The 27452-nt window shown below is 40.4% G+C and overlaps 1 protein-coding gene across 2 annotated transcripts in view; it reads left to right on the forward strand.

The window, feature by feature from the left end:
- Nucleotides 1-1156: 1156 nt before the first annotated feature.
- EPS15 (epidermal growth factor receptor pathway substrate 15) overlaps nt 1157-27452 on the forward strand; it is a 65950-nt gene continuing 39654 nt past the window's right edge. Inside the window, exons 1-5 of one of the 2 annotated variants that reach the window (XM_070941350.1) lie at nt 1157-1394; nt 17206-17247; nt 18902-18991; nt 19892-19939; nt 21851-21946. In XM_070941350.1, the coding sequence (XP_070797451.1) occupies nt 1368-1394; nt 17206-17247; nt 18902-18991; nt 19892-19939; nt 21851-21946 (303 nt within the window). In that variant the 5' untranslated portion in view covers nt 1157-1367. The remainder of the gene's footprint in view (nt 1395-17205; nt 17248-18901; nt 18992-19891; nt 19940-21850; nt 21947-27452) is intronic. The other variant, XR_011600249.1, reaches the window with a different exon arrangement.

A 27452-nucleotide genomic window follows, 5' to 3' on the forward strand; every position in this document is an offset into this window, starting at 1 on the left:
TTAAATTTTTTTACTACCGGTTCTTGCAAACCGGTGCGAACCGGGAGCAACTCACCACTGATTCAAGGCAACACTATAACTTATTTACACAGTCATGGATAGTTTAATATAGTTCTTCTTTATAATATAGGCAGTCCTTGTTTAATGACTTGTTCAACAACTGTTCAAATTTCTTACAGCACTGAATGAGTTGTACTTACAGCTAGTCTTCAAAGTTCCATCAGTCCTTAGGCCATGTGATCATGATTCAGGTAATTGACAAGTAACCCAGATTTCTGACCATCACATTATGCTATAGTCATATAATCATGATTTCCATCCTTCCCTACCAGCTTCCCCTAAGCAAAGTCAATGAGGAAACCAGCAAGAAGTCAAAATCTATGATCATATGAGGTCCTCACTTAACAATTTGCAGTGATTTGCTTAATGACACTAACTGGGGATTGCCATAACTGATGTTGCTAACCATAGTGGACACATGACATTGCTCTTCACAACCATATTGCTTAGCAATGGAAATTCATATCTATCTAACACCATTTCTGAACATCTCTGAGCACTCTTTTTCTCAAGTCCATTATTTTAAATTGCTTCTGCAGGCCTTCACTTAAAAAACAACAACAATGCACTGATTTTACTATTCAAGAAGGGTGAAGATCAGCCCCCTGAAACTGAATTTACTTTTGAATATACATGCATAGATCCGCACTGTCCTTATTATAGTGAAGATGGACAAAGGACTTTCTGTCAGCCACAACAGAAGCATAATTCACAAATGCCCTAAAATAGTTTGAAAAGAATCGATCTAAGGATCACAGGCCAGTTTAATATTCTTTTAGTTGTCAGGAAATGGTTTGGACACTAAAGAGACTATCCTTTCCATGTTTACTCGGTTTGAGAATGCCATCGAATGCTGTGGGATTTACCCTGAATAAATACTTCTAGATTCAGATTCTCTCGGGTCATCTCGAGTTCATCCTAACGCGCCCAACGAAAACCAATTTTTTTTTTCAGTCCACCCCGTCCTCTGAAACCCAGGCCATGTATTTACGGTTGCCGCTCTAACTGGAGCCGTTCCGAATAATCCGGGCCGGAGAAACATGTCGCGTTAATAACGTTCTTAAGGCCGAATTCAGGGACGGAGAGGTGGCTCCGATCCAGACGGACTTTCGGGGAAATCCGACTCCGGGATTTGTCGCGTAGCGAGAGGGCGGGGCCAGGCCGGGCTTAGCTCGGGGAAGTTGCTGAAGTTGGAGCGAGCGAGGGCTGAACCTGGCAAGCGCTTTGCTCGGGCGGCCGGGGCCTCGCCGTGGGTGTCTTCGGGTGGGCTTCTCCTTTCGGCTCGGGCGGTGCATGATGGAAGCAGCATGGCCACTCATTTCTCCCTGACCCAGGTAGGGGCTTCCTGGTGAGGGAAAGGCGCTGTGATGCGCGAGGGGTGGGGTGGGGTGGTGGTGGGGGAAGCAGAAGAAGGCGGCGGCAAGGCAAGGCAAGGCAAGGCAGGCGCTGAGCTGGCCTCCTCTCGCGAGGAGCAGCGGGGGTCTCGCTTCCCAAGCGCTGGCGCAGAATCGCCGCCTCGCAACGTCGTCGTCCGCTGCTTCTCCCCGAGCTCTTTCCCACCTTCGCGTCTCCCACTCCCTATCCGGGCTGCTCGTAGAAGGGCTTCCGCCCGGCTCTTTTCCCCGTTCGCACGTTTCTCTCTTGCCCCCCCCCACTCCTCCTCCTCCCCCCCCCCCTTGGAGCGTTAATTGTTTGCATCGTTGGGCGAGACGTGCGGCATCTTTTTCCCTTTCCCGCTCTGGGTTCTCCTCTCCCCCCCCCCGCCCCCCGGTAGCTCGCTCTCGTGGTTTCTTCCCTCCTTCGCCTTCCTCATCTCTTCCCCCACCTAACTCGGCTTATAGTCGGAGAGCCGAGCGAGCCGCCCTCTTCGACGGTGCCGTGTGGACGCACCTCGCCTTTCCCCCCCCCCCCCAACCACTTTTAGGCCCGTCCTCCCCCCCCCCCCCACGGCTGCTTGAGGAGTGAAGCCGACCTTCCAAGGAAGCGCTTCATGCCGCCTCAAAACATCGGCTCCTTAAAGGGCCTGAGAGGGATTCCTCTCTGCAATTCCTAAGTGGGCGTTCATTTCTTTTTCTTTTCTTTTTCTTTTCCGGCGTCGATACTGTATGGGTGTTAACCGTATAATAACTGTCTCGGTTATTATTATTATTATTTTTTAAATGGGTATTTCAATGGTGTGCAGTTTCGGAGTCTTCGTGGGTTTTCCCAGTCCAGGGATTGGCATTTCTGGCAACTGGATATTGCTGTTATTTCCTTCATACTCCATAGTTGCTTTTCAGTCTGTGATCTGTTCTTATCAAGTCCTTCAGTTTCTTTGGAGAGACACATTCGTGTTTAGGCCCATGCATTTCTTTTCCACTTGGGCTTTTGGTAGGATTTCTGGGGTTGAAAATGTTAAGATAAGAAATGTTAAGATAAGAAAATGTTAAGGAGCTCTGGTGGCTCAGCAGACTAAAGCACTGTGATTAACATCCACTTACATCTGCTGCCTGCAGTTACTGCAAGTTCAAATCTCACCAGGCTCAAGGTTGACTCAGCCTTCCATCCTTTCTAAGGTAGGTAAAATGAGGACCCAGATTGTGGGGGCAATAAGCTGACTGTGTATAAATATACAAAAGTATGAAGGCTTTTGCTTAAAGCTGCCCTGAGTCTCCGGAGAAGGGTGGCATATAAATCAAATAAAAAAAGTAAAGAGATATATTGCTCAGAAGGCATCTCATAAACAGAGGTATGTTTAATAAATTAATGGAAGAGGAAACTTGGCTTCCTCATTGTAATTTGAGGACTGTAACTTATTTTTCAAGGATTCTGTATTTAATGGCAAGCAAGAACACTTTTTAAAAAAATTATTACTTTTGATTATAATCATTCGAGATGCTACTGGGTAATATAGAACTTCTGAGGGAAAATTTCAAATTGTGTTCCTAATTGAAATTCAAGTATATGAATTCTTACTTTATATGCATTAGAAATGAATCATGCATTTCAGAGCGGCTGATATATGAACATTTAACTTTTAGAAAGCAAGTTCTTAGTTACTACATGAATCTGTAGTTCTTGGAGTCTTCAGTGTATATCGGATTTATACTCCATCCTCTTGCTGTGGTTTTAAGCAATCAAGGCAGTTTATATAAGATCACATAAGTTAGATGTTAGGGTGAATTGTTTATCTGAAACCCTGCTCCATGGTGTTTATCATTAGGTGCTAGCACATGGAGCAATCAAATGAAATTTGAAACTGCTACTCTAACTTGAGAGCCAGTTAGGTGTAATACAGGGGTTTCCAAGCTTGGCAATTTTAAGACTTGTGTACTTCAACTCCCAGAATTCCCATGGCTGGCTGAGGAATTCTGGGAGTTGAAGTCCATAAGTGAAAGTTGCCGAAACCCTGGCATAGTGGTTGATGCATCAGGCTAAAAACTGGGAAACTGATTCTAGTCTGGCCTTAGGCACAAAGCCAGTTGGATGATTTGAGGCTTGTCACTTTCTCTTAGCCCTAGGAAGGAAACAATAGCAAATCACTTCTGAAAAAATTTTGCCAAGAAAAGTGCAGGGATTTGCCCAGGCAGTATTGGAGAATCAGGTCCAATTGAATGGAAGGAGGAAAAAAACTTCTACATTTGTTTATAAGAAAACTGCACAGATACTGTCACCAGGAGTTGATTTTAACTCAAAGGAGCTTTTACCATGTTGATAAAGTGGGAATGAAATTAGGGAATGGATATATGAACAGAAAAGAGGCTAGTGTAAAGATAAAGCTGCAAAAAACTAGTGCTGTCATATGGGCTACCATCTTCTCTCCCCCCTCTCCTTCCCTCTCTCCCCCTCCCCTTATATAAGTTTAAATGTGATATGAAGACCTAAAGCAGCCGCAGTTTTCAGTTCCCAGGAATTTGAATTTAAAGCAACTGCAACTCACAAATTCATGGTCAAGTGAATTTTGGTTTACAGAAATAACCTAACTCCCCAGGTTCATACAAAATGCGGAACCAGAAACTTAAGCATACTGAGTCACAACTAGTCAAGTACCTATTTACATAAGATATTATATATATTTGACATAATTCTGCTTTGAAAGTGAAAAAATGTTTTGCACTAATTATAACTGGAAAATCTCAGAACTCTGTAAACTATTATTCTCTTCAAAGCAGAAAGTCTTAAGGAAATAGAATGTGAATTGAAACAGTATTCAGTAAAAAAGACTGATAAAGCTGTGCAACTGAGCTAGGGTATACCAATAGTTTAATACAACTGAAATAGCTATGTGCTTAAAATTTTATTATGTGTGAATATTGCGTGTGAATATGAATGTCACAATTTAGGAACTTTATTTACTTTTGAAACTCACTAAGGTGAAAATAAACATCTAACTGCAATAAAACTCTTTGGAAGTATACTCTTTACCCTGAAAACAAGTTTGCTTCTACTGTGGCCTAATGTCATTTAAGTTCACTGCATCCATTGGTCAGAGGTTCATCCTTCAGGTCAAAGAATGTAAAGTTCAAGCAGCTTTTTTACATCTCATGGGATTTCTGTCTATTATTTCTTTCCACATTATCCTTTTTACAATATTATTGTGATGTGTGATCTATATTACTCTCATTAATAAGCCCTGGCAGATGCAAAAATATAAATGTTCTTAATTGAACTGGAAAATTTCCTTGAAGGGAAAATTGTAGTTGTAAAAATTGCAGGATGTCAAGAATTATTAGATTACTTTGTTTTCCAATTTTGATGACATATTTAATGTGAAATGCTGAAACTTGATATATGTTTTAGCATTTCACAATATGTTTCATTTGTTCATTGACTATATTGCAATGATACAAAACTAAAAATAATAGAAAACGGGCAAATATTTTTAATCGTATAAAACTCTTCTCAATTTTGTACTGCAATTTTGTAATTGCCCATCAAGCAAGTGAAGCAATGTATATTAGAACAAGAGAAAAATCAGGTATGACAACATTATACATTGCCTAAGGACTTGGAGATCAGTTTCAAAATTAGAAACTTTAGAAAATTGATTATGAGTCCAATATTACTGGTGGTTGTATTTTCAGAGCAATATATTCAGTGATGATTCAGATTTACAGTGAATACAGTCTACTCTTAGGCTTCCTTGAAGTCTCAAGAAAGGAATGTTGCAGAGGGCTGTCGCCTGAAACTCTTAGTTACCCAAATTGCAAATGTCATTAATTTAATTCTTGCCTTTAGTTCTGCTGGGAGCATGATAAGTCATCACTCTTCAGTAATGTCTTATTAAAAATTGGTTTACATAAATAAACTATGTAAGAGCAGAATTATTACTGCAGGTAAAGAAGGGCTCTAACATTTTAATATGTACGGTATTTTCTGCAATCATTTCGGTTTCTGAAGAAACTGAAATGACCATCAGCTACAGTCTTTCTAAAGATAAAAACTTCGTTTCATTTGATCACATCCTAGCTTAATTAGCAATCGAGTGTTTCATAAGTTTGTTGTATTGAATATTAATAACAATACAAGTTAAATATGTAACATCCAATAATTTTATAAGGATACATTTTAAGAGATGGGATATTGTTAGTAGGAAAAAGCTGCCACTAAAATAAAATGTGAAAAAGTAAAGCTTGAGAAGAGTAAATAAAAATTGAAACATTAGGGAAAAAGAAGAGAAGGTGCTTGCATCCATTTTGAGACGTTGGCCTTTGATATGCTGTTCAAAATCTGGTGTGGCTCCTTGACCTACAAGAAATTAGCATCTGTTTGAGGCAAAGAACTGTGTTTAGAATCAGTGACATTTTGGCGCAAACATAAATTGGGTTAGTGTAGCAAAACCAGTTGTTCAGACAAATAACATGCACCTAATCATTCTGCAAGGGAGAGCCTAGTTACACCACCATTGCAAGCATTAATTACTTGCCAATAGGCTTCCAAGATGCTAATTTCAACTTGTAAAGCTTTGCACTGGCTTCTCACCTGTCCTCTGGTGGTCAGGTTAGACTACTCCAGGGTTCTGAGGTGAGAAGTATAGGATCTCAAAGGCAATGTTTTTCTTTAATTGGCCCCCATCTTATGGAACAGGTTCAAGTTATAGTTAATATTCCTTTTATTTAAGAAACCTTGAAAACTGCTCTTTTGCAAGGTATTTGGAGCCTAAATAGCTTGGTTGTGTAGCACTCTGAGTCTCTGTTACGTTGCCTGTTTTTTATTATATTATAGTGTTTATTTCATTTTATTGATTGTATGATTTATGAGGTAAACCGCTAAGAATTGGTTGAAGCTGGTGGCTTACAAAAGGATACAAGCATGTTTTCTGAAGTACATCATATATCAAAACTTTATGCAGAAAATTCTTGCAAAGAAGATCAACTCTACTAACATTCTTTTATATAATTTTAGAATAATTGTAACAAAATAAGGACTGAATGACCTAGATCTTGTACACTGGTGTTTTAAAAAGAAAGAAGTATTGAGATAGCTTTGTGGTAACAGAGATCCTAATTTGCTGAACCAGCTTTTTTTAAGTTGCATTAGCTAGCCTAAAATTTCCCTCCTTATTTTCTCTTCCTTTTGGCGATGATTTTTTTCTAATAAATTTCATAGCAGACTTCCTCAGTGGTTTGTAAGTCATTTTAATACCCAGATCTTTATCAAGTTCCAACTTTAATTCATAATTCCTGAAAGTGCTCTCAATGTAAAAACATACTGCCAAAACCGTTACTATTTTGGCTAACCTAATGTCTTATCTGCAAAAAGCCCTAGTTAAAGTGGCTATACCATATATAAAAATACAGTCTATTCTAAAATTGTTTCATTTTAAGTCATAATCAGGATAATCAGTTATAAGTTTGCATATCTGTTTTTGCTATATTCAGTATTTAATTCCAGTTATAAGTGATTATAATAGTGGCTGACAGCAAGAATATGGAAATATAATTTGTAAAAAGAGCAAGTCATAATTAAATCAGAAATAGATGTACTACAATCATAGAGAAGGTATAGTAAATCTGTAGAACCAACGGAATTATGAAAAACTAGCCGGTTCAAGAAATTTTATAGAAGTGCTGGTAATAGTCGGGAAATGCTGGTAATATTCTTCCTAGGAACCAACACAAAGGCATTAGGAAAGCTGTGGTAGAAGCATGATCTAGATTCAAACTACCGTATTTTTCAGTCTATAAGGCGCACTTCCCTCCCCCCCCAAAAAGTGGGTGGAAATATTTGTGTATGTTATAGAGCGAATGTTGCCGAAGCTCCGCCTACCCGCCGGCCCCCACCCCTTCGGCCTCTGCCTCCCAGCAATTTGCCTCCTTGCAGCAAACAGCCTGGTCAGCTTCAGCACAGCCTGATTTAGCATGAGCAGCAGATTGGTGGTTGGATCGGCGTCCCAGAATACCGCCGATCAGCTGTTCCAGGCTGTGGGGAATCGCCGCCACCTATCGTCACCTCTGCGCACCCCATTTTCAGCCTCTGCATGTCCCGTTTTTGGCCTGTTGCAAAAACCGCTGCCTAACGCCGCCACTGCCATTGTTCAGCAGTGATAGGTGGCGATCCTCACCGTGTGGAGGCCAAAAACAGGAAGTGATGTCCCAGTGCCTGGAGGCCGTGCGTATCTGGATGGGGAGTAACAGGCTTCAACTCAACCCTTCCAAGACCGAGTGGCTGTGGCTTCCGGCGTCCCGATATAGCCAGCTGGTGCCATCGCTGGCTATTGGGGGCGAGTTATTGGCCCCCACGGATAGGGCTCGCAACTTGGGCGTCCTCCTGGATGTCTTTAGAAGAGCATATGACGGCCGTGGCCAGGGGGGCTTTTTATCAGGTCCGCCTGATTTGCCAGTTGCGTCCCTTTCTGGATCGGGATTCCTTACGCACAGTCACTCAGGCGTTCATCACTTCCCGCCTGGACTACTGTAATGCTCTCTACATGGGGCTCCCCTTGAGGAGTACCCGGAGGCTCCAACTGGTGCAGAATGCGGCCGCGTGGGGGATTATGGGAGCGAGGGGTTGCTCCCATGTGACACCTCTCCTGCGTGAGCTGCATTGGCTTCCAGTGGTCTTCCGGGTGCGCTTCAAGGTGTTGGTTACCACCTTTAAAGCGCTCCATGGCATAGGACCTGGGTATTTGCGGGACACCTTCACGCTCGCCACTTGCTCGCCACTATCACGCTGCTGATAGCCTCCCATCGACCAATACGCTCCCACAGAGAGGGACTCCTCAGGGTGCCGTCAGCCAGGCAATGTCGGCTGGCGACCCCCAGGGGGAGGGCCTTCTCTGTGGCAGCTCCCACCCTCTGGAACGATTTGCCCCCGGAGATAAGAAGGATATTGGATCTCTGGGTCTTTCGCTGTGCCCTGTGCCATCAAGCAGGGCTGGCGTGAACTCCCCCCCCTTTTTTTTTAGTTTTTTAGTTGTTTAGCTTTTAATCTGTCAATGGGTTTTAATTCGAATTGTTTTTAAAAATTGGGCCAAAGTATATAATTCTTTTAATAATTTTAAATTTTGTATTGTTATGTGTTTTAGTTTTGGCTGTGCACCGCCCTGAGTCCACTAGGAGAAGGGCGGTATACAAATTGAATAAAATAAATAAATAAATAAACAGCTGAGCAGCAGTATTCCAGGAGGCAGATCCAACCGCCAATCAGCTGTTCGTGCTAAATCGGGCTGTGCTGAAGCTGACCAGGCTGTTTGTTGTTTGCTGCAAGGAGGCAAATTGATGAGAGGCAGATGCAGATTTTTTTTTTCTTGTTTTCCTTCCCAAAACCTAGGTGTGTCTTATGGTCTGGAGCATCTTATAGTGCGAAAAATACGGTACATCATAGTTTATTTTGAAAAACTTAGATGGCTTGGAAAACATTAACAATTATTATTGGTTGCACAGTCAGCCAGATATTTTAGACCAGGGGTGTCAAACTGGCGGCCTGTGGCCAGATGCGTCATGTGCAGGCCACGCCCACCCTAGCTCCGTGAATGAAAAATGTGAAACGTCATGTAATGGCAACATGATGCAACGAGGTTGACACACGTGCTTTAGACTATTTGGCATTTTTACCCAAATTATTGAGTCCTACCCAAGGACCTGAGATAGGCAACTGTTTTTTAATAATATTAAAAGTACTGTTGTAGGATGTAGGCTATTCCAAGTAAAACTGCCTTTTATAATTGACTGATGATAATTTTGTCAATGCCAATGGTGTTCAAATGGTGCTCAGCATGTTTTGGAATTGCCCCCAAAGCACCTATTACTAATGGTATATCTTTGGTTTTTTTGGTAACGGTTATTGTATCTCTGTTTACAGGTCTTTGTATTTTGTGATTTTTTCCAATTCTTCCTCTACTATTCGGCTTTCTCAAAGTACTGCAAAACTTTTTTGTCTTTTTTTTATCAACAATTGTTAAGTCTGGAGTACTGTGTGTGGCAAATGCTTGTATGTTTGAATTCTAAAGTCCCATGGCACTTCAGCTTCTTCATTTTCTATTACTTTGTCCACTTTGTGGTCCCATCAGTTACTGCTTTCAAGGCAAATGGTACTTCTTGCAGATATTCCAATGCACCATTGCTTCTACTTTGTCATGCCATTGTTTGCAGCCAATCTGTGCAATTTTCTTGCGGCAGCTAACTAGGTGGGACACTTTTTCTTCAGGTTTTTTGCATGTTGTTTTCTGTTGCTGTCTTTCTGTTTTCTGTTGCTGTCCCAAGGACCTTGATAGGTGGATAAAAATGCCAAATCCAAACTAAACATTTTATTACATTAGAGTAGCTAACTCTCAATGGGGTTCCATTGGGAATAGGAAAAGAACAACCATAAAATGGTGTTCCCCATCCCCATGGAGCCAGCTGAGAAGAATACTGTGGTTAATGGTATTGAAAGTCACTGAGAGATCAAGGAGCACAAGGACAAATGCATTAGCTCCATCCTGTCTCTGCCACAGGTCACCTATAAGCATGACCAAAGCTGTCTCACTACTAAATCATCCCAGTCTAATAACTAACTGAAATGGGTGTAAATAATCCATTTTTGTCTGCGTACTCATTAAGTGTAGACCAACCACCTTTCCTAGAAAGGGAAAGTTGGCTATTGGATAATCGCTATTAAAAACCAATGGGTTCAAGAACGGCGTGTTGAAGAGGGGTACACCACAGCCTCTTTCAGGACAGGAGGTACCACTTTTTCCATTAAGGAGACTGTTGTCACAACATGAATCCACACATAGATCACTTCCCTGGCTGCTTTTACAATTCAGGAGGGTCCAGATCCAGTTAATAAGCTAAGCACAGCTGACAGCACAGAGAACTCAACTTCCTCAGGTTTTTCTGACTGATTCATCCCAGATTACCAGACGGTGCCTTAAGAACCTCAGCCCGACTTGAGTCCATGTCAAAACAGAGCTGAGCAATTTATCCAGCAAATAGCCTAGGTTCATGATAGCGAATCTATGGCATATGGCACACAGCACCCTCTCTCTGGGCACGTGAGCTATTGCCCCAGTTCAGCTCTGTCACGCTTGCGCATGCACGCCTCCCGCCAACCAGCTGGTTGTCAGGTCTCTGCTGTGCATGATGGGGGAGGGGCACATTGCATTTTGGGGGTTTGGACATCTGTGCGTGCTTTGGGTACTCGGTCCAGAAAAGATTCATCATGGGCCTAGATAATCCCAAAAAAGATTGGGTCACCCTAAACAGGACTGCTGGACAGCTATCAGTGGATGCAAAGTGGGCAAAGAAAATTCCTTCTTGTCTGAAGGAAAGCTAAAAATAATGCAAATCTTTATTGCAAGTTGTTCCATAAAATTTGATAAGATATTCAGTTTGTACTGCTAGAACACATTATACAATTAAAATATAATTCTAGCTTCAAATGATTTACTGGAAGCAGAAAGAGGCAGTCCCTCATATAACTTGGTCCTATGCCATGTAAGGCTTTAAAGGTAAAAAACAGCACCTTGAGTTGAACCTAGAAGTGAACTGGTAATCTATTTAGCTCGTGGAGCAGAGGCATAATGTGCTTTTCTAGGGATACCTATAACTACTCACACCACCACATTTTGTACCAAGAGGAACTTCTGGATTTTGTTCAAGGATTGCCCCATGTTTAGCACATTACAGTACTCTATTTGGAGGTGACTAGGGTGTGAATAATTGAATAGTGCCTCATGAATTAAGGAAAAGATGCAACTGGCACACAATAGAAATCTGTGCAAAAATCCTCCTAGCCACAACAGCTTCCTGCTCTTCAGTCCCCAGATTGCCCATCAAGTCTATGGGGCATAATACTTAGTAATAGCAATGAAAAACAAAATAAGAGATAATTGTAATTGGACAATTCTGTGTAGCTGGGGTTCTTGAGCCAATATGAAAGGAACTGAAGATTTTTCTGGTGGTCTGATAAGGTTCTGGAGCAACACCCAATCTACCAGCACCTCATTCACAATCATTACTTCTAAGAAGGCTTGGAAATTTTCTGGAGAAAAGCTGACAGACAGAGAAACCAAACCCGGATAGGCACCTCTTCCTTTTATCCAGGTCTATCTTCCTGCCATTAAATTCTATTCACTGTGTGTGGGGGACCTGCAGCTGCTGCCAGTAGCCTAACTGATGCAAAAGACCAAAGCAAGGTTGGCAGTTTTCCACTCACCATAGACAAAAGAAGAAGGTGAAGCTGTGACAAAGCTGCTAGGGTGAAACTTTGTCCCAGAGCAAGGTTGCCAATGACACTTGTTCATTCAAGGCTACAGCTACAAACAGGTAAGAATGAATAGCATGCTGGTTCACAGAGCTTTTGTTAGTTTAGTTCGGGTGTTGGCAACCCGCAACTTCAGAGCTGCATGCTGCTCTTTTGTCCTCCTGCTGTGGCTCCCTGTCGACTGAACCCACCATTGGCCTCGCCCTCCCCTCCCAGTCACTCCTCACCTGCCCTGAGAAGATAAGGGCGACGGCGGGGGATGGAGACTTACTCCATATTCCAGAATGGGTGTGAAGTGCCCCTGTACTTGCCCCATCTTGTGGGTGCTTCTTCCGGCCCTTGTTGGTGCTGCACGCACCTCGGTTGCTGGGGGAGACGTGCGACTTGCTCTCTACCTGGAGACACTGGCTTGGCCCGGCTGCAGCCAACGCCACTGCTCTCGCCACCTCCATAGCCTGCCCGCTGCTCTCACAACACAGTTAAATTTAGCATGCTTCACAATGGGGGAGACAGCATCCCCTATTCCTCCTGGAGCCCGTTACGATGTGGAGTATCAGCCGCAGCTGGGCCGGGCCAGTGTCTCGTGGCAGAGAGCTTCTCAGGCCAGGAGAGGAGTGACTGGGAGGGGAGGGCGAGGGGCAGGTCCAGCCAGTGGTGGGTTCAGCCGACGGAGCTACAGCAGTGGGATGAAAAAGCTTCATTTATCTGGGAACCTGAAATGACTCTTGATTTAAATCATATGGTAAAAAGCACCCAAAAAAGAAAGAACAATATTAGCAAAACAACAACAACAACAACCCCAACCCTCACCTGTTTTTGGAAATGGTTCAAGAGGGAACACACACATATGCACATGAGAGAGAGAGAGAGAGAAAGAGAAAGAGAAAGATAAGAGAGAGAGGAGAGAGACGGAGAAAGAGGAGAAAGAAAAGGAGAAAGGGAGAAAGATGAGAAAGACAGATCAGGGAGACGGAGAAATGAAGGAGAGGGAGAGATGAAAGAAAGATGAGAGAGAGATGGAGAAAGAAGAGAGGGAGAGGGAAAAAGAGATGAGAAAAATGAGAGAGAGACAGAAAGAGAGGAGAGGAGAGGGAGAAAGAGAGACACAGAGAGAGATACCCGTTTCCCCACAGAAAACACCAGGAGCCACAAAGCCTGGGTAAGTGTGACTGTGGGGATCATGTGACTGGGTGAGTGGGACTGGGGAGTGATGTTGAGTTGACCACACCAATCCAGGTTTTGTGGCTCCTGGGTTTTTCTGTGGGAAACGGATCCAAATAACTCTTTGAGTGTTTAAGTTTCAGACCCCTGGTTTAATTCCACACAATAATGTAAACAGTACTCTGGCTGGAGGTTGTAAATCAAGCAGGAGTATACTTGCAAGTCATAAGACTTGTAATTCCTAAGAAGAAACAATAGGGGCCTCCAGAAGCAAACTCGAAATCTACCAGGTTGTATTCTCCAGTTTTCAGAGTGTTTTTATGGAAGTCTGTAATGATTCTCAGTCATCCAGGTCATGGTTGTCACGTTTTTATGGAACTAAAACAGAAGGAGTGAGCTGCAGCACTGCAATTGAAGTCCCTGTCAGAAGACCATTGGAAAAGAAGTCTAGCATTGGTTCTATTTTTGCCTTTAGGGCAAAAGGTTTAGGAGTTGACTGAGATGCTGAGTGATGATGTGTGAATATATAGTATATGGAAAGTTTCTTCCTTGGAAAGCTCTACAGAGATCCTCTTCAAAAGTTGCTGTGTATTGCAGTCCTTTTAAGGGCGCAGAACCACAGTGCCCAGCATCTCTCATTCTTGGTCAGATTGGCCGGGACTGTCGTAAATTGCAGTTCAGTAATTTCTGTAGGCCCACAAATCACCGATTAAAATTTAATTATTAAAGATAACCAACTTTTGTATCAAAGTATAAAAAAGCTTTGATATTGCAGCCTTTAGACAAATGAACTAGTTGTAATGTGGCGTTTATGATTATTTGAATTTGAGATCCCTGATCTAAAGGTTCAAGAATGGTAGCTGTTGAATTGTTGGAACTCAAATATGTTTTGAAAATATCTGGTACAAAATATCTGAAATGTCCATCAACATGTAACTGTAACAACAGCTGTTTAGTGTTTGAAAATAGTCCTTGTTTAACAACCCCATTTGGAACTGGAAACTCCATGCATAAGTGACATGGTTGTTAAGCAAGACCTCACATGATCACAACTTGTGATTTTACTGCCAGCTTCTCCTTGACTCTGCTTGTCAGAAGCCAACTGTGAAGGGAGCAAATTATGATAATGTGACTATGGGATGCTTGTATGGTTATAAATGCCTGCTGGTGCCTGAATCTTGATCACATGACCACAGAGATGCTGTGAAAATTGTAACTGCAAGGACCAGTTGTAAAGTTATTTTTCAGCACTGTCATAACGTTGGACGTTAAACAAGGCAGTTATAAGTGACAGCTACCTACAGCATTTTTTAGCCTTTAGGTCCCGATTAGGAGAAACTTTAAGCAAACATTTTTCATTTAAAAAAAACCATTTTTTAATCTAAAGTTTCAAAAGAGAAGTGTAGCCTAAGGCATATAATTCAAATAGACAGGAATTTGTTACAGTTTTTCTGAAGTCTTATTCTTTGTATATCTGCTGACTAAGGAGACTTTGGGATGTTAAAATGAATGTTAAAGTACAGGATGTGAAAGAGCATATGTTTCCTATGCAAAAGTAACAACAGCTTTAAATAAATGTTTTGTTTGAAAATGATGACATTGCTGTAATTGGCTTTAAGATGTGACAATATTAATTGCTGTATTAGGGTAGAGAAGGAGAAACAAAAGGCAAATGTCATGCTTGAAATCACTAGGAAAAGAATTGAAAGTAGAACTGCTGATACAAAAATGTCCTTACACAAATTTATGATGAGATTATATTTTTTGTGTATAGCTCTGACCATTGCATCTTAAAAAGGCTATTATAGCACTAGAAAACAATGGAAAGAAGAAGCAACCAGAATGATTAGATATCTGGAGCAACTCCTCTATGGGGTTAGACTACAGTAATTGTGGGTTTTGGACTGGAATGAAGATGGATCAGGGAGACAGTGATTGGGGTTTATACAACCAGCTTGAGAGAGGAAAATTTGCCTCCAACAAACAGTGTTAGAATTCAAGGTCATCCACTGGACTAAATGCAGAGAGATAATAACCTTCAATTTTTCACACATTATACTGTATAATTAAACTTTGTAATGTGCTATGATTGGCCATATAGGAAAACCTTAAAATATTGTGTGGAATTAGACCATTAATTATTATTATTAATTGTGTATGTGTTTGTGTGCATATTTTTTAAGAATGTTGGTTATAATAGCAAAATCTAATACAAACTAAATTTAAGAGAATAGAAAAAAGTAAAAACTGCAAGAAAAAAGGAAAAGATAAGTAATGCAATAAAGAAAAGGAAAAGAAATATACAGGTAGTCCTTGATTTACGATTTGTCACTTAATGCCTGACTGAAGTTACGATGGACTCAAAGTTACTTAGGGCCTATCTTTGAAGTTAAGACTGCTGTACCATCTCTGCAGTTAATGTGATCACATTTTGGGCACTTGGCAATTGGCTTGGATTTAGAACTGGTTGCATCTTCCCGCAGTCACATTTTATGACATTTTGGCATTTTCTGGCAAAACCCAGCAAAAACTCCTGTTGAACAAAATGAGTTTGCAGTTACAACCATGTGGTTCACTTATCCATCAAAAAAACGGTCATAAAATCAAGTTTAGTCAAATGGTGCCTTGATTTATGAAAGCAACGACTTACAACCAAAATTCCAGTCCCAATTGTGATAGTAAATTAAGGATTACCTGTATAAAGAAGCGACTTCCAACTTTTATGACAAGTATAAACAAATTTAGTGACTCTTTACCCCCTCTGAAATTACAAATATTTATTTCTTCAATCCATATCCCATCTCTTATGTATAAACACATTCATAAACACCATCTTTTCAGTCCTGGTGTCAGCAGGAAATTCATAAAGAGTTGCCAGAAGTAAGAACATGTTTTATTTTAACCTTGATCAAATAAGCCAACTTTATATTCCTTTCCTTTACTTCTAACAGTCCTGATCTTTAGTTCATTCAGATGTCATAGGATTTGATTTCTCTCCATCAATTCTTTGTCCCATCACACAGACATCTTCAAGGCTTTAAAACAAGCCTCTTTTGTAAATTCAGTAGGAAAAATTAACCAGGTTATTCTCTTGATTTGTCATATATGTACATGCCATTTCTGGGAAAATAGGGAAGGGGAAGGGAAAAAAAAGTGTAGGGGAAAGGGGAAAAGAAAGAAAAGCATGAACCTCCGACTTTATTTGGCTCAGTAGAATAAAATAATAACATGCAACCTCAACTTTTTACTTTTACATAATATATGTAAGCCATTTCTATAACAAAAACCTTTCTAATGGACTATATGTAGATTTTGACACACAGGTTGCCACACAAGTGATAATCCTAAATGTATTCAATTGTGTCAGTGGAATTATGGTATCTTTAATAATTGATCTTTGCTCAGATTTAATATATTGTAACAAATAATACATTACAACGATTGTTTCATATCTATAATTGTCATCAATAAGTGTTGTTGCACTTGCACAAACAATAATGGAGCCAATAATGACTCCATGTGTACCAGTGAACATACCTTTGCATGAGTGCTGCTTTTTTGTGAATGGATTTTCTTGTGTTCAAACTGACTATGAAATGAAGCGTGTACAAAAAGTGCCTGTAAGAGAAAGAAAACCAAGAGATCACAGTAATTCACTAATAAATAGAAGAGTTGAGTTGTTGTAACATTTTGTTGTGCCATAGCCAATTAAGTAATCTTGTCTCATGATATGTAACTACCATGATTTTACATGACATATTGCCTCGTAAGGTTTTCCTACTGTAAACTCTATCAACTGAACACTTAAAGCGATTGGGATTAGTACATGATGTAAATTAATACTATTAATAGTGTGGTTTTGAAAATGTGTGGGCTGAAACTTACTATTCTGCAAAAGACTGACTGAAATGAAATAGGACAAAAAGAATAAATAATTAATATCTTAAGTAATGCTTCATATATTTTACATTAAAGCCCTACTGGATAAATAAATAAAATAAATAAATAAATACTGGATTTGTGTTTCAGAACAACTTGTCAAATCTTAAAGACAAAATTTAGCAGAAATCTCTTTCAGCATAAGCAGTTTTATGTCATAGGCTCAGGCTACTCATAATATTTTGTTGTATCTTACAGTACTTGTTTCATTTAAAAGGGAATCTATTACCATTTTGACTTTGTAGTTAAGTTAATTCTATGCAAATACTCATATCTTTAGTTTATGAATGTTTAGCTAAATGTACTAATCTATTATAATTTTAAAATTAAGCAGTTTGGAAAATTGATCAATAATATGATATTATTATATCTTCTTAGCTGTCAAGTGCAAATTCGGTATATGAAAAATATTATCGTCAGGTAAGCGTGAATTTGTCTTCTTTGCTTTTATTTTAAAACAAAATAATTTCTCATTTGTTTGTTATGGTTAAATGTCTTAAATACTGTAGAATAAACTTTTGTAGTTTATAGAGTAAGTGTTTTAAGTATGCTAAAAGTTAATTTTATATCTTAGCACCAATTAAAACTTTATTATTGCTGAAGAGATTTGTTTGTATACAAAGTTTATCAGTACTAATGGTACTTTATGCCCCTGTGCCTAAAGAGATTTTTTAGGTTAAATATGCAAGAATTTAAAAAGAAAGATCTATTGCTTTGAGAATTATGCTGTTTAAATGACACAGTGTAAACATTTGATTACAGTGAGTATAATGTGTAGAAATTTTTAGGTCTATAAAATCGCAGAGAGTGTCGATAATAATTTGAAAACTAGTTTGTGCAGTGAGTCTATTCATATCCTTCTGCTTGCAGACTCTGCTGTATGCTTCAATTATATTGGCCCTTTCTCTGGACTTTAGAGCAAAGCACAAAGTTACTCTTTTCCCTTCCCTTCCCTTCCCTTCCCTTCCCTTCCCTTCCCTTCCCTTCCCTTCCCTTCCCTTCCCTTCCCTTCCGTTGACTTTTTTATTTGATTTCTTTACCACCCTAGTCCAAGGGATTCTAGGTACTGTACATACAATTATAATTAAAACAGTTACAAATAATGCTTCAGAATAATACAAAGTTCAACAGAATTGATATTCTGCAAATTTCTGTGTGGCTCATTTGGAGTCTGGAAGCAGTAGTGAAAACCAAATTGATAGAAGGTAGTGGCTTCCAAGATACCAGCTTTCAATTTTTTTTATTATTTTAAGACCTATGAGTTCAAATTGAGACCTCAGCCTTAAGAATTATATCACTTTCATCTATGGAGATTATATAGATACTAGAATGTGAGGCATCTTGAAATAGAAAACTGTCTTGGAAGTGAGGGGTCCTTGCTGCTCTCTGAGCTTGATTGTTTCTAGTACAGATGATGTTACAGGGTTTGGGAATGAAACATCTACAAGAAAACAACCAGTATATATTTAGTATATTGACTCTAGGGCTGTGATGGCGACCCTATGGCACGCATGCCCAAAGTGGCATGCGAAGCCATGTTGCTCAGCATGCATGGCCTTCCCTGTTTGTCTTCGGGGTTTCTGGTGCGCATGCGCACATGACGATCAGCATTGCACGTGCGGCAGTGCCGAAAACCGGCTTGCACATGCGCGCCAGCTAGCTGATCGTTGGGCTCGCATGCACGCTAGAACCCGGAAGTTCGGCTTTTCCAGAGCACGGCCCGACGTGCGCGCACACATGCGTGTCCCATTTCTGCACAACCTTTTTGGTGCCGAAAACGTTCACCATCATTGCTCTAGGGCATGTAAAACTTTAGAAGCAATTATAACATCTGGGAGGTGGATATATGTATTTGAACATTATTTGCTAAAAGTTATCGTAGACGTAACTTTTTGTAGCTGTATATATATAATGCTATGATTTCAGCATATAGTGTATATGGCCCTACAGAATTGTGTATGCAATATGATTAAATATTCCATAATTCTTTATTATCTGAGCTAATAAAGTTTTGTTTAAACCATATATTTTAAAGAATTGCTTGGTTTAATCAGTTGTATGGCTCTTTTGGCAGGTTGATCCTAGTAATTCTGGAAGAGTGTTGGCTTCTGATGCAGCTGTCTTTTTGAAAAAATCAGGACTAACAGATTTGATACTTGGGAAGGTATTGATATGTTCAGATAAGGGGATAATCATCTATCTTGGCTTTACAAAAATAAAAATTGTGACTTGCGGAATCTTTTACATTTTACAGATTTAGTTGTTAATATAATTCTTACTGGTATTATCCTATGCTGGTCTACAACTAAAATAAAGATTGATCCCGCATATAGTGCTATTCTGTTAACATTTTTTTTTAATGTTACATAGAAGTTATAGCTTCATTTCTTTAATCAGTGGAATTTAATTTTGGATAGATGATAGATAGATAGATAGATAGATAGATAGATAGATAGATAGATAGATAGGGGAAAATATATATGAAATATATATGAAAATGTATATATATAATATTATTATAAAATGGAATTAATCAGTGGAATAACTGGCTTCCAGACGTTGTGGGTGCTCCAAATGCTTGTCCAATCTTTTAAAGAAGAGATTAGACAACCATTTGTCTGATATGGTATAGAGTTTCCTGCTTAAGCAGGTGGTTGGACTAGAAGACCTTCAAGGTCCCTTCCAGTTCTGTTATTCTTAAAAGTAATCATTTTAATTTTAACTAGTGTTTCCAATATTGGGTGTCCAGGAGTATTCAGTAGCTGCATATTGAAAATGAAATTACTTGACTACATGGTATGAAAGTTTCTCTTAAGATTTAGAGTAATCTAAATATCTTTTTAAATGCATAGAAGATATTTAACGTTTAAAGATATTCAAAAACTATAAAACCTGATTCTGATTGAGCTCTAATAATTGTAATATTGTAATCTCTGTTAGCTAAGATTAGACAATTAAATTGTATTGTATTGAAACTATTGCCAATAATAAATAGATTGATTACATGAATAAAAGAACTTTCTGCCATCACTTCACATGCTTCCTTTATCTAACTATATTTTAGGTTTGGGATCTTGCTGATACAGATGGCAAAGGTATCTTAAACAAACAGGTAAGATATATTTTCTTCTGAATATAAATACAGTTATGAAATAGCAACAGAAAAAACATCTCTCCAATATTTTAAAGAGGTTCCTATATCTGATTATAGTGGGAACATCTGTCTTTGTTTTATTAACAAGGTAGGGGAGCATGTGTAGAAAATACCCTTGAATTTTTTTCTAATCATTTTACAAGCAGTGACTTTAGGAAATATATGTATTTATTTATTTATTTAGCATATGGCATATTGTACATGGACTAGCAATATATAGTAACAAATCATTTAGATTAGTAAAATGCTATAAAATATAAATCTGTTCAAATACCAATATCTCTAGGCCATCTAACCATTGAAGCACAGCATCGTTTATATTTAAAAAATCAGATATTGCCTTCAGCTTAGAGCCAGTCACAATGTTATGTACAGTTTGAGGTGGGACTCTTCCCCCTCCCCAGTCAAAATGTGGGGAGGATACTATGCCCCATTTATACAGAGAGTGCCGGCTGATGCTGTCTGAGGTATAAATCCTATTCAGGATTGTCCATTACTGACGTGGTAGTTCAAAGCCTGGCACCTTTTTTTGTGGGGTCATTTATATGTCTGTCTATGTCTGGGCGTTCAGTGTTAAAGTTGTTGGGCAGATGTTGTGTAAGTGCCAGTGGGGACTTCCTGGATTTGAGTCCTCCAGCTGTATATGTAGTTGCTTCTGGGTAATAAAGTAGCACTTCCACTTTCCCCTCATCTTGTTTCTGTGTGTATGTGTGCATGCATGCTTGGAAGCACAGATGAATTGTCTATGCTCTGCAGTGAGTCACATAATCAGGAGGGAGCAGGCATAGATTGGAGCAGTCAGCAAACTTCTGAGAAATTACTTAACTGCCTCTCCAGTAGGAATGCACTGGGGGTAGAGAGTCTGGAATATTTTGACCTCTGCTTGGCCACTGTATTATATGAGCACTCACCTTAATAGACCTTTGACCTGATTCAGCATAACTCTTACAGAAAAGAAGATGGACAAAGATGCAAATAAAACTTCTCATTAAGTTTCATTAAGTCTGCACTCCTTGTTACGTTGAGCCTAATACCGTGATAGCGAACCTATGGCACAGGTGGCACACGGAGCCATCTCTGTGGGCATGCACCCGATGCCCAGGTCAGCTCCACCACGCATGCCCACGCGCCTCCCTCTGGCCAGCTGATTTTCGAGTTTCTGCCGGGAGACGTGCGCGCATGCGTGGGGATGGGAGGGTGCGGCGCCTTTCCACACCCCGTTCTTTGTTCCAGGAGGCTTCAGGGAGGCCTGCTAGCACAAAAACGGAGGGTTTTGGATTTTGGTTAAAGGCGGCTTCCAGGAGGCCTGCTAGCACCAAAATGGGAGTCACATGCATGGGGGCGGGGGGAGCATGGGGAGGTCACGCATGCACGGGGGTAGAGCCTGCGGGGCGGCATTGCATTATAAGTGTTGGTACGCACGCGTACTTTTGGCACCCGAGGAAAAAAAGGTTCGCCATCACTGGCCTAATAGATGGGAACAAAATACATTGAGCATTGTGTATTATTAAAAGTCTCTAAAACAAAAGAGAAAGACTACAAGCTAAATAATAATAAATTATACAATTAAGCCTTTTGGAAAATGTGCAGTTTCTCATAGTATAGCATAGAAAAGTTTATAAACAGACAAGAAATTCTGTTAATTACATGAGCCCTCTGCATGCCTCCCTCTTCCAATTTATACTTTAAAAACTATTTAGGGAACAAATCCCATTATTTTGCAAACAAAGTATTTTGAAAAACAAAAACAAACTTCAATTCATATCAATGCACAATGCAGTGCATAAAAATAATTTTAATGTTTCTGATTTGAATGAATCATGCAATGTCTATAAAACTGTTTTATGTTACTTTCTTTTTCCTTTATAGGAATTTTTTGTGGCTTTACGACTTGTAGCCTGTGCACAAAATGGATTGGATGTTTCGCTGAGTAGTCTTAACCTGCCTGTCCCTCCACCTAGATTTGTAAGACACTTTTAAAAAATTAGTTAATCCATTACACTACAACAGAAAACTGTTCACTGACTTGCATAGCATGCACTCACAACAACTTTAAAAATGTTATGTAATTGTGTATGTCTGGATTGTGCCTTAATTGTTTAATGATGGAAGATTTTTTTTTCAAATGTTTATTCAAAAAAAAAAAAAAGGTAAACCTACAAAACTCCAAAAGATTAAAAACAAACGAACACAAACACACAGCAATAAGACATTTAAAAAATGCATTGGAAAAAAAGAAAAACTAACACCTATAAACATAATATCCCTCCTAGTTGAATATTGATTGATACATAACCACAATATTAATTTACCACCCCTTGCAAAATAGGCTCAAAAGATTTTTAAATTACTAAATCAATTTGCAAATTAATAGCATGTCATCTATATACTATAATAATGACAAAACAGTTAACAGGGAGAACAATAATGATTAAAAAAAGGCAAGGTAAAAGTTTCAGAAACTTTTGTTAACAACTATTATTGTAACCAGCTTGTAGAAAATTTTGTCATCTTATCATCCCAAATCATCCCAAAAATTAACGGTAATTCATCCTAGATCAAATATCCATATTTGTTTTTTTAATTCCATCTCCTATCAAACTACTGTGGCTGAAACTAATGCTGTTCAGTCCAGGCAAATCACTACATACATTATTCCCTTAGTATAAATATCTGCTACCCTCTCTGCCCTTTAATCACAATTTTTTTTTTCTGGATTTACTAATTGTTTTTATATCACTATTGTATAGTTTTTTACTCTGTGCTGTCCAGAGTCATGAGATGACCAGTCATAAACCGGTAATAATTAATGAATAAATACATACATACATACATGCAGAACATAAGCAGACTCAAGATTGGAAAAAGGATGACCAAAGTTGTTTGATCTGAAAGAGTGATTTAAACCCTGCATCAGATAGGGTTTGATTCTTAAGTTCCACATAATTTTGAAATTTCAGCAATTATCTAGTTCCTAAATCTAAGGTTTTATTTCAAGAAGTATAAAGATTTGTGATTATGCTTGTCCCCAAATCTACACTTTGAAAATTGCTTATGTGCATGACTGTTTTTTCACAGAATTCTTTTCTAGTTGCAAACTGGCATTATTCAGTGAGTTTATGCAATTTCTCTTTTCTGTGAACTCTTGCATTTCTAGGAACTTTATTTTTTCTAATGCCAGAAAAAAATGTCTAGTTTTCTTATTAGAAGATTTTGTTCACAGCAGTTTATCTTTAGAATGCTCTGTATATCATTTATTTATTTATTTTATTTTATTTTATTTCTATACCACCCTTCTCCTGCGGGACTCAGGGCGGTGTACAGCCAAGATAAAACATAGCATATAAAATTTTAAAAAACAATTTAAAAAACAATTAAATAATTTTGGCCCAAAATTTAAAACAACCCAATTAAAACCGAATTCAATTAAAAAACTGAGAGGATGGGATCAAGCCAGCTCGGCTAGATGGAATAAGTGTGTTTTCAGGGCCCGACGAAAAGGCCGGAGGTCTGATATCGTGCGTATCTCAGGGGGCAGGACACTCCAGAGGGCAGGTGCTGCCACAGAGAAGGCTCTCCCCCTGGGGGTCACCAGCCGGCACTGTCTGGCCGACGGCACCCTGAAGAGGCCCTCTCTGTGTGAGCGAACCGGTCGGTGGGTTGCTATTGGCGTCAGAAGGCGGTCTCGCAAATACCCCGGCCCTAAGCTAATCATGGCTGAGTTGTAAAAATAATTTCTGGCAGTTACCACCTATCCACCAATTTTCTCTACTCTCTGTACCAGAGCAATTCTTGGATCCTGTCTTCTGCAGAATATTATCATAATTCTGCATTTTCCAGTTTTTGTAATAATAATAATAATAATAATAATTTTATTTCTATACCGCCCTTCTCCCGAAGGACTCAGGGCGGTGTACAGCCTATTTAAAAACACAGACAAAACAATGATATAAAATTTAAAATAATTAAATAAATGGCTCAAATTTAAAACCCCAATAAATTTAAATACCCCAATTTAAAACTATTGTATTGATAGTCCGGCCTGGCAGAACAACAGGGTCTTCAATGCGCAGCGAAACACCCGGAGGTCAGATATCTTACGAATTTCCGGGGGCAGTTCATTCCACAGGGCTGGGGCTCCCACAGAGAAGGCCCTCCCCCTGGGCGTCGCCAGCCGACATAACTTGGCTGATGGCACCCTGAGGAGACCTTCTCTGTGGGAACGAACTGGTCGGTGGGAGGCTATTGGTGGCAGAAGACGGTCTCGGAGGTACCCGGGTCCTATGCCATGGAGCGCTTTAAAGGTGGTAACCAACACCTTGAATCGCACCCGGAAGACCATCGGGAGCCAGTGCAGCTCGCGCAGGAGGGGTGTCACATGGGCATAACGGGTTGCACCCATAACCACCCGTACGGCCGCATTCTGGACCAGTTGGAGCCTCCGGGTGCTCTTCAAGGGGAGCCCCATGTAGAGAGCATTACAATAGTCCAACCGGGAAGTAACAAGGGCATGAGTGACCGTGCGCAGGGCGTCCCGATCCAGAAAGGGCTGCAACTGGCGAATCAGGCGAACCTGATAAAAGGCCCCCCTGGCCACGGCCGTCATATGCTCTTCTAAAGACAGCCGCGCGTCCAGGAGGACACCCAGATTGCGAGCCCTCTCCGTGGGGGGCAAAGATTCACCCCCAATAGTCAGCGATGGCACCTGCTGACTATATCGGGGCGCCGGAAGCCACAGCCACTCGGTCTTGGAGGGGTTGAGTCTGAGCCTGTTCCTCCCCATCCAGGCCCGCACGGCCTCCAGGCAGCGGGACATCACATCAAGGGCATCGTTGGGGTGGTCTGGGGTGGAGATGTACAGCTGGGTATCATCAGCGTACAGATGACACTTCACCCCAAAACCACGGATGATCTCACCCAGCGGCTTCACATAAATGTTGAACAGGAGGGGCGAGAGGACCGACCCTTGCGGCACTCTCCATGCGAGACGCCTCGAGGTCGACCTCTGCCCCCCTGCCAACACGAACTGCGAGCGGTCGGAGAGGAAGGAGGAGAACCACCGCAAAACGGTGCCCCCTATTCCTAACCCCCTCAACCGCTGCAGCATGATACCATGGTTGATGGTATCAAAAGCCGCTGAGAGATCTAATAGGACTAGGACAGAGGAACAACCCCTGTCCCGAGCCCTCCAGAGATCATCCACCAACGCGACCAATGCCGTTTCTGTGCTGTACCCCTGCCTGAAGCCCAACTGGTACGGGTCTAGATAGATAGCTTCATCCAGGTGCCGGGGAAGTTGTCGTGCCACCACGCTCTCAACAACCTTAGCCACAAAACGAAGGTTGGAGACTGGACGATAGTTGGCTAATTCAGCCGGGTCCAGGGAAGGCTTCTTGAGGAGGGGCCTCACTACCGCCTCTTTCAAGGCAGCAGGAAAGGCACCCTCACCCAAAGAAGCACCTATAATCCCCTGGAGCCAGCCTCGTGTAACCTCCCAGGAGGCCAGTACCAACCAGGAGGGACACGGGTCCAATAAACACGTGGCGGCACTAATCTTACCCAGAACCCTGTCCACATCCTCGGGAGTCACAGGATCAAACTCCTCCCAGATAACATTCTCAAGACCTGCCCCGGTCTCCTCCCGTGGACTCATCCAATCGGAGTCCAAGCCATCCCGAATCCGAGCGACTTTATCGTGCAGGAATTGCACAAAATCCTCAGCACGACCCTGCAAGGGATCTTCCCGCACTCCCCCCCGAAGAAGGGAGTGGGTCACCCTAAACAGGGCGGCTGGGCGGTTCTCTGCAGATGCGATAAGAGCGGAAAAATGGTTAGATTTTGCCGCTTTTTTTTTTTTATAATACTTTATTGGATTTTTTTTTTTTTACACAAATAAAATATAATAACAATTCTGTTTGACATCGGATTCGCAGTGTTTATACATATATACATGAAAAATTATCTGGTGTCATTTATACTATACATTTCTAATTAATTTCTAATTAATTTCTGTGCCTTTTACTCCTTCCTTAATCTGATTGATTTCTACACCTTTTTCTCCTTCTTTGATTCTATCATTTATCCATTCGTACCATCTTCCCCACACAGTATCATAGTCTGAATTTTCATCATCATTTATCTCATGTGTTAATTTACTTATCTCTGCACACTCTAATATTTTGCTAATTATAAGATCATCTGGTGGTGGGTCTTTCTTTTTCCAGTATTGAGCATACGCCAGTCTGGCAGCTGTAGCTATGTGTATTAGGAGGTGGACCTTTTCCTTTCCATACCCTTTCTTTGCCATTCCCAGGAGAAATATTTCTGGATTCAAATCGATTTCTTCTTTAATTATGTCTTTCAACCATCTCCGAATTTTGCTCCAGTATCTTTTTGCTTCGGGGCATGTCCACCACATATGAAAGAAGGTGCCCTGACCATGGCCACATTTCCAACAATTTGGGTGTACATTGGGGAACATCTTTGCTAATCTCGCAGGTGCTAAATGCCACCTATGGAGCATTTTATAATGGTTTTCCTTGTATGTGGCTGCTCTAGTTAATTTATAGTTTTTATTCCAGGCTTCTTCCCATTCGTTAAAGTTCAAACTGTGCCCAATGTTGCTCTCCCATGCTCTCAATTGGTTTCTGATTGTATCCTCATCTCTGTCTTCATCTAATAAGTAGTTATATAACTTGGCCAATGCTTTTTTTTCTGGTCCCATCAAAATTTTGTCTAATCCGTTGTTTCCTAGTTCTAAGCCATATTCATCCTTATCTTTCTGGTATCTTGATTTTATTTGTAGGTAAGTCCACCAGTCTAGGGTTATACCTTGGTCTCTCAGGGTATCATTTGATTTGAGGTTTCCCCCTCCGTCGACAATGTCTTTATATCTGCACAGTTTCTCCATTCCCCACCTGTTGGGGTAAATCAATGCCTCTGCCATTGAGAGCCAATTTGGGACTTTTGAGTAGTATCTCTGCCTAATCCCCGCCCATGTTTGTATTAAGGAATCCCTAATTTTATGCCTGTGGAAGTAGGTTTTCTTTTTCTTGTCTTTGTCCCATAGGTACGCATGCCACCCTCTCTGTAAGTCATGGCCTTCTAACGTTAGGATTCTCTTATTCTCCAAAGTGATCCATTCCCTTATCCATATCAGTTTTGCTGCTCTGTAATACGTTTCCCAATTCGGGAGTCCAAATCCTCCCACATTCCTTTTTTCCTGTAAGATTTTGAGTGAGATCCTTTATTTTTTTCCCTCCCAAACGAATTCCCTGATGTTCTTATTTAATTCTAAAAAAAAATTTTTCTCTAAGGTCACTGGTAAGTTTTGATATAGGAATAGCATCTTGGGGAGGATGTTCATCTTAATTGCCGCAATTTTGCCTATAAGTGACAATTTAATCTTTTTCCATCTATCCAAATCTTGTTTTAGTTTATTAATTAATGGGGTATAATTATCTTCTTTTAG

This window comes from Pituophis catenifer, unplaced genomic scaffold, assembly GCF_029215685.1.
Source record: "Pituophis catenifer annectens isolate HBS135680 unplaced genomic scaffold, rPitCat1.0.hap2 SCAF_3, whole genome shotgun sequence".
NCBI classification, from domain to species: domain Eukaryota; kingdom Metazoa; phylum Chordata; class Lepidosauria; order Squamata; family Colubridae; genus Pituophis; species Pituophis catenifer.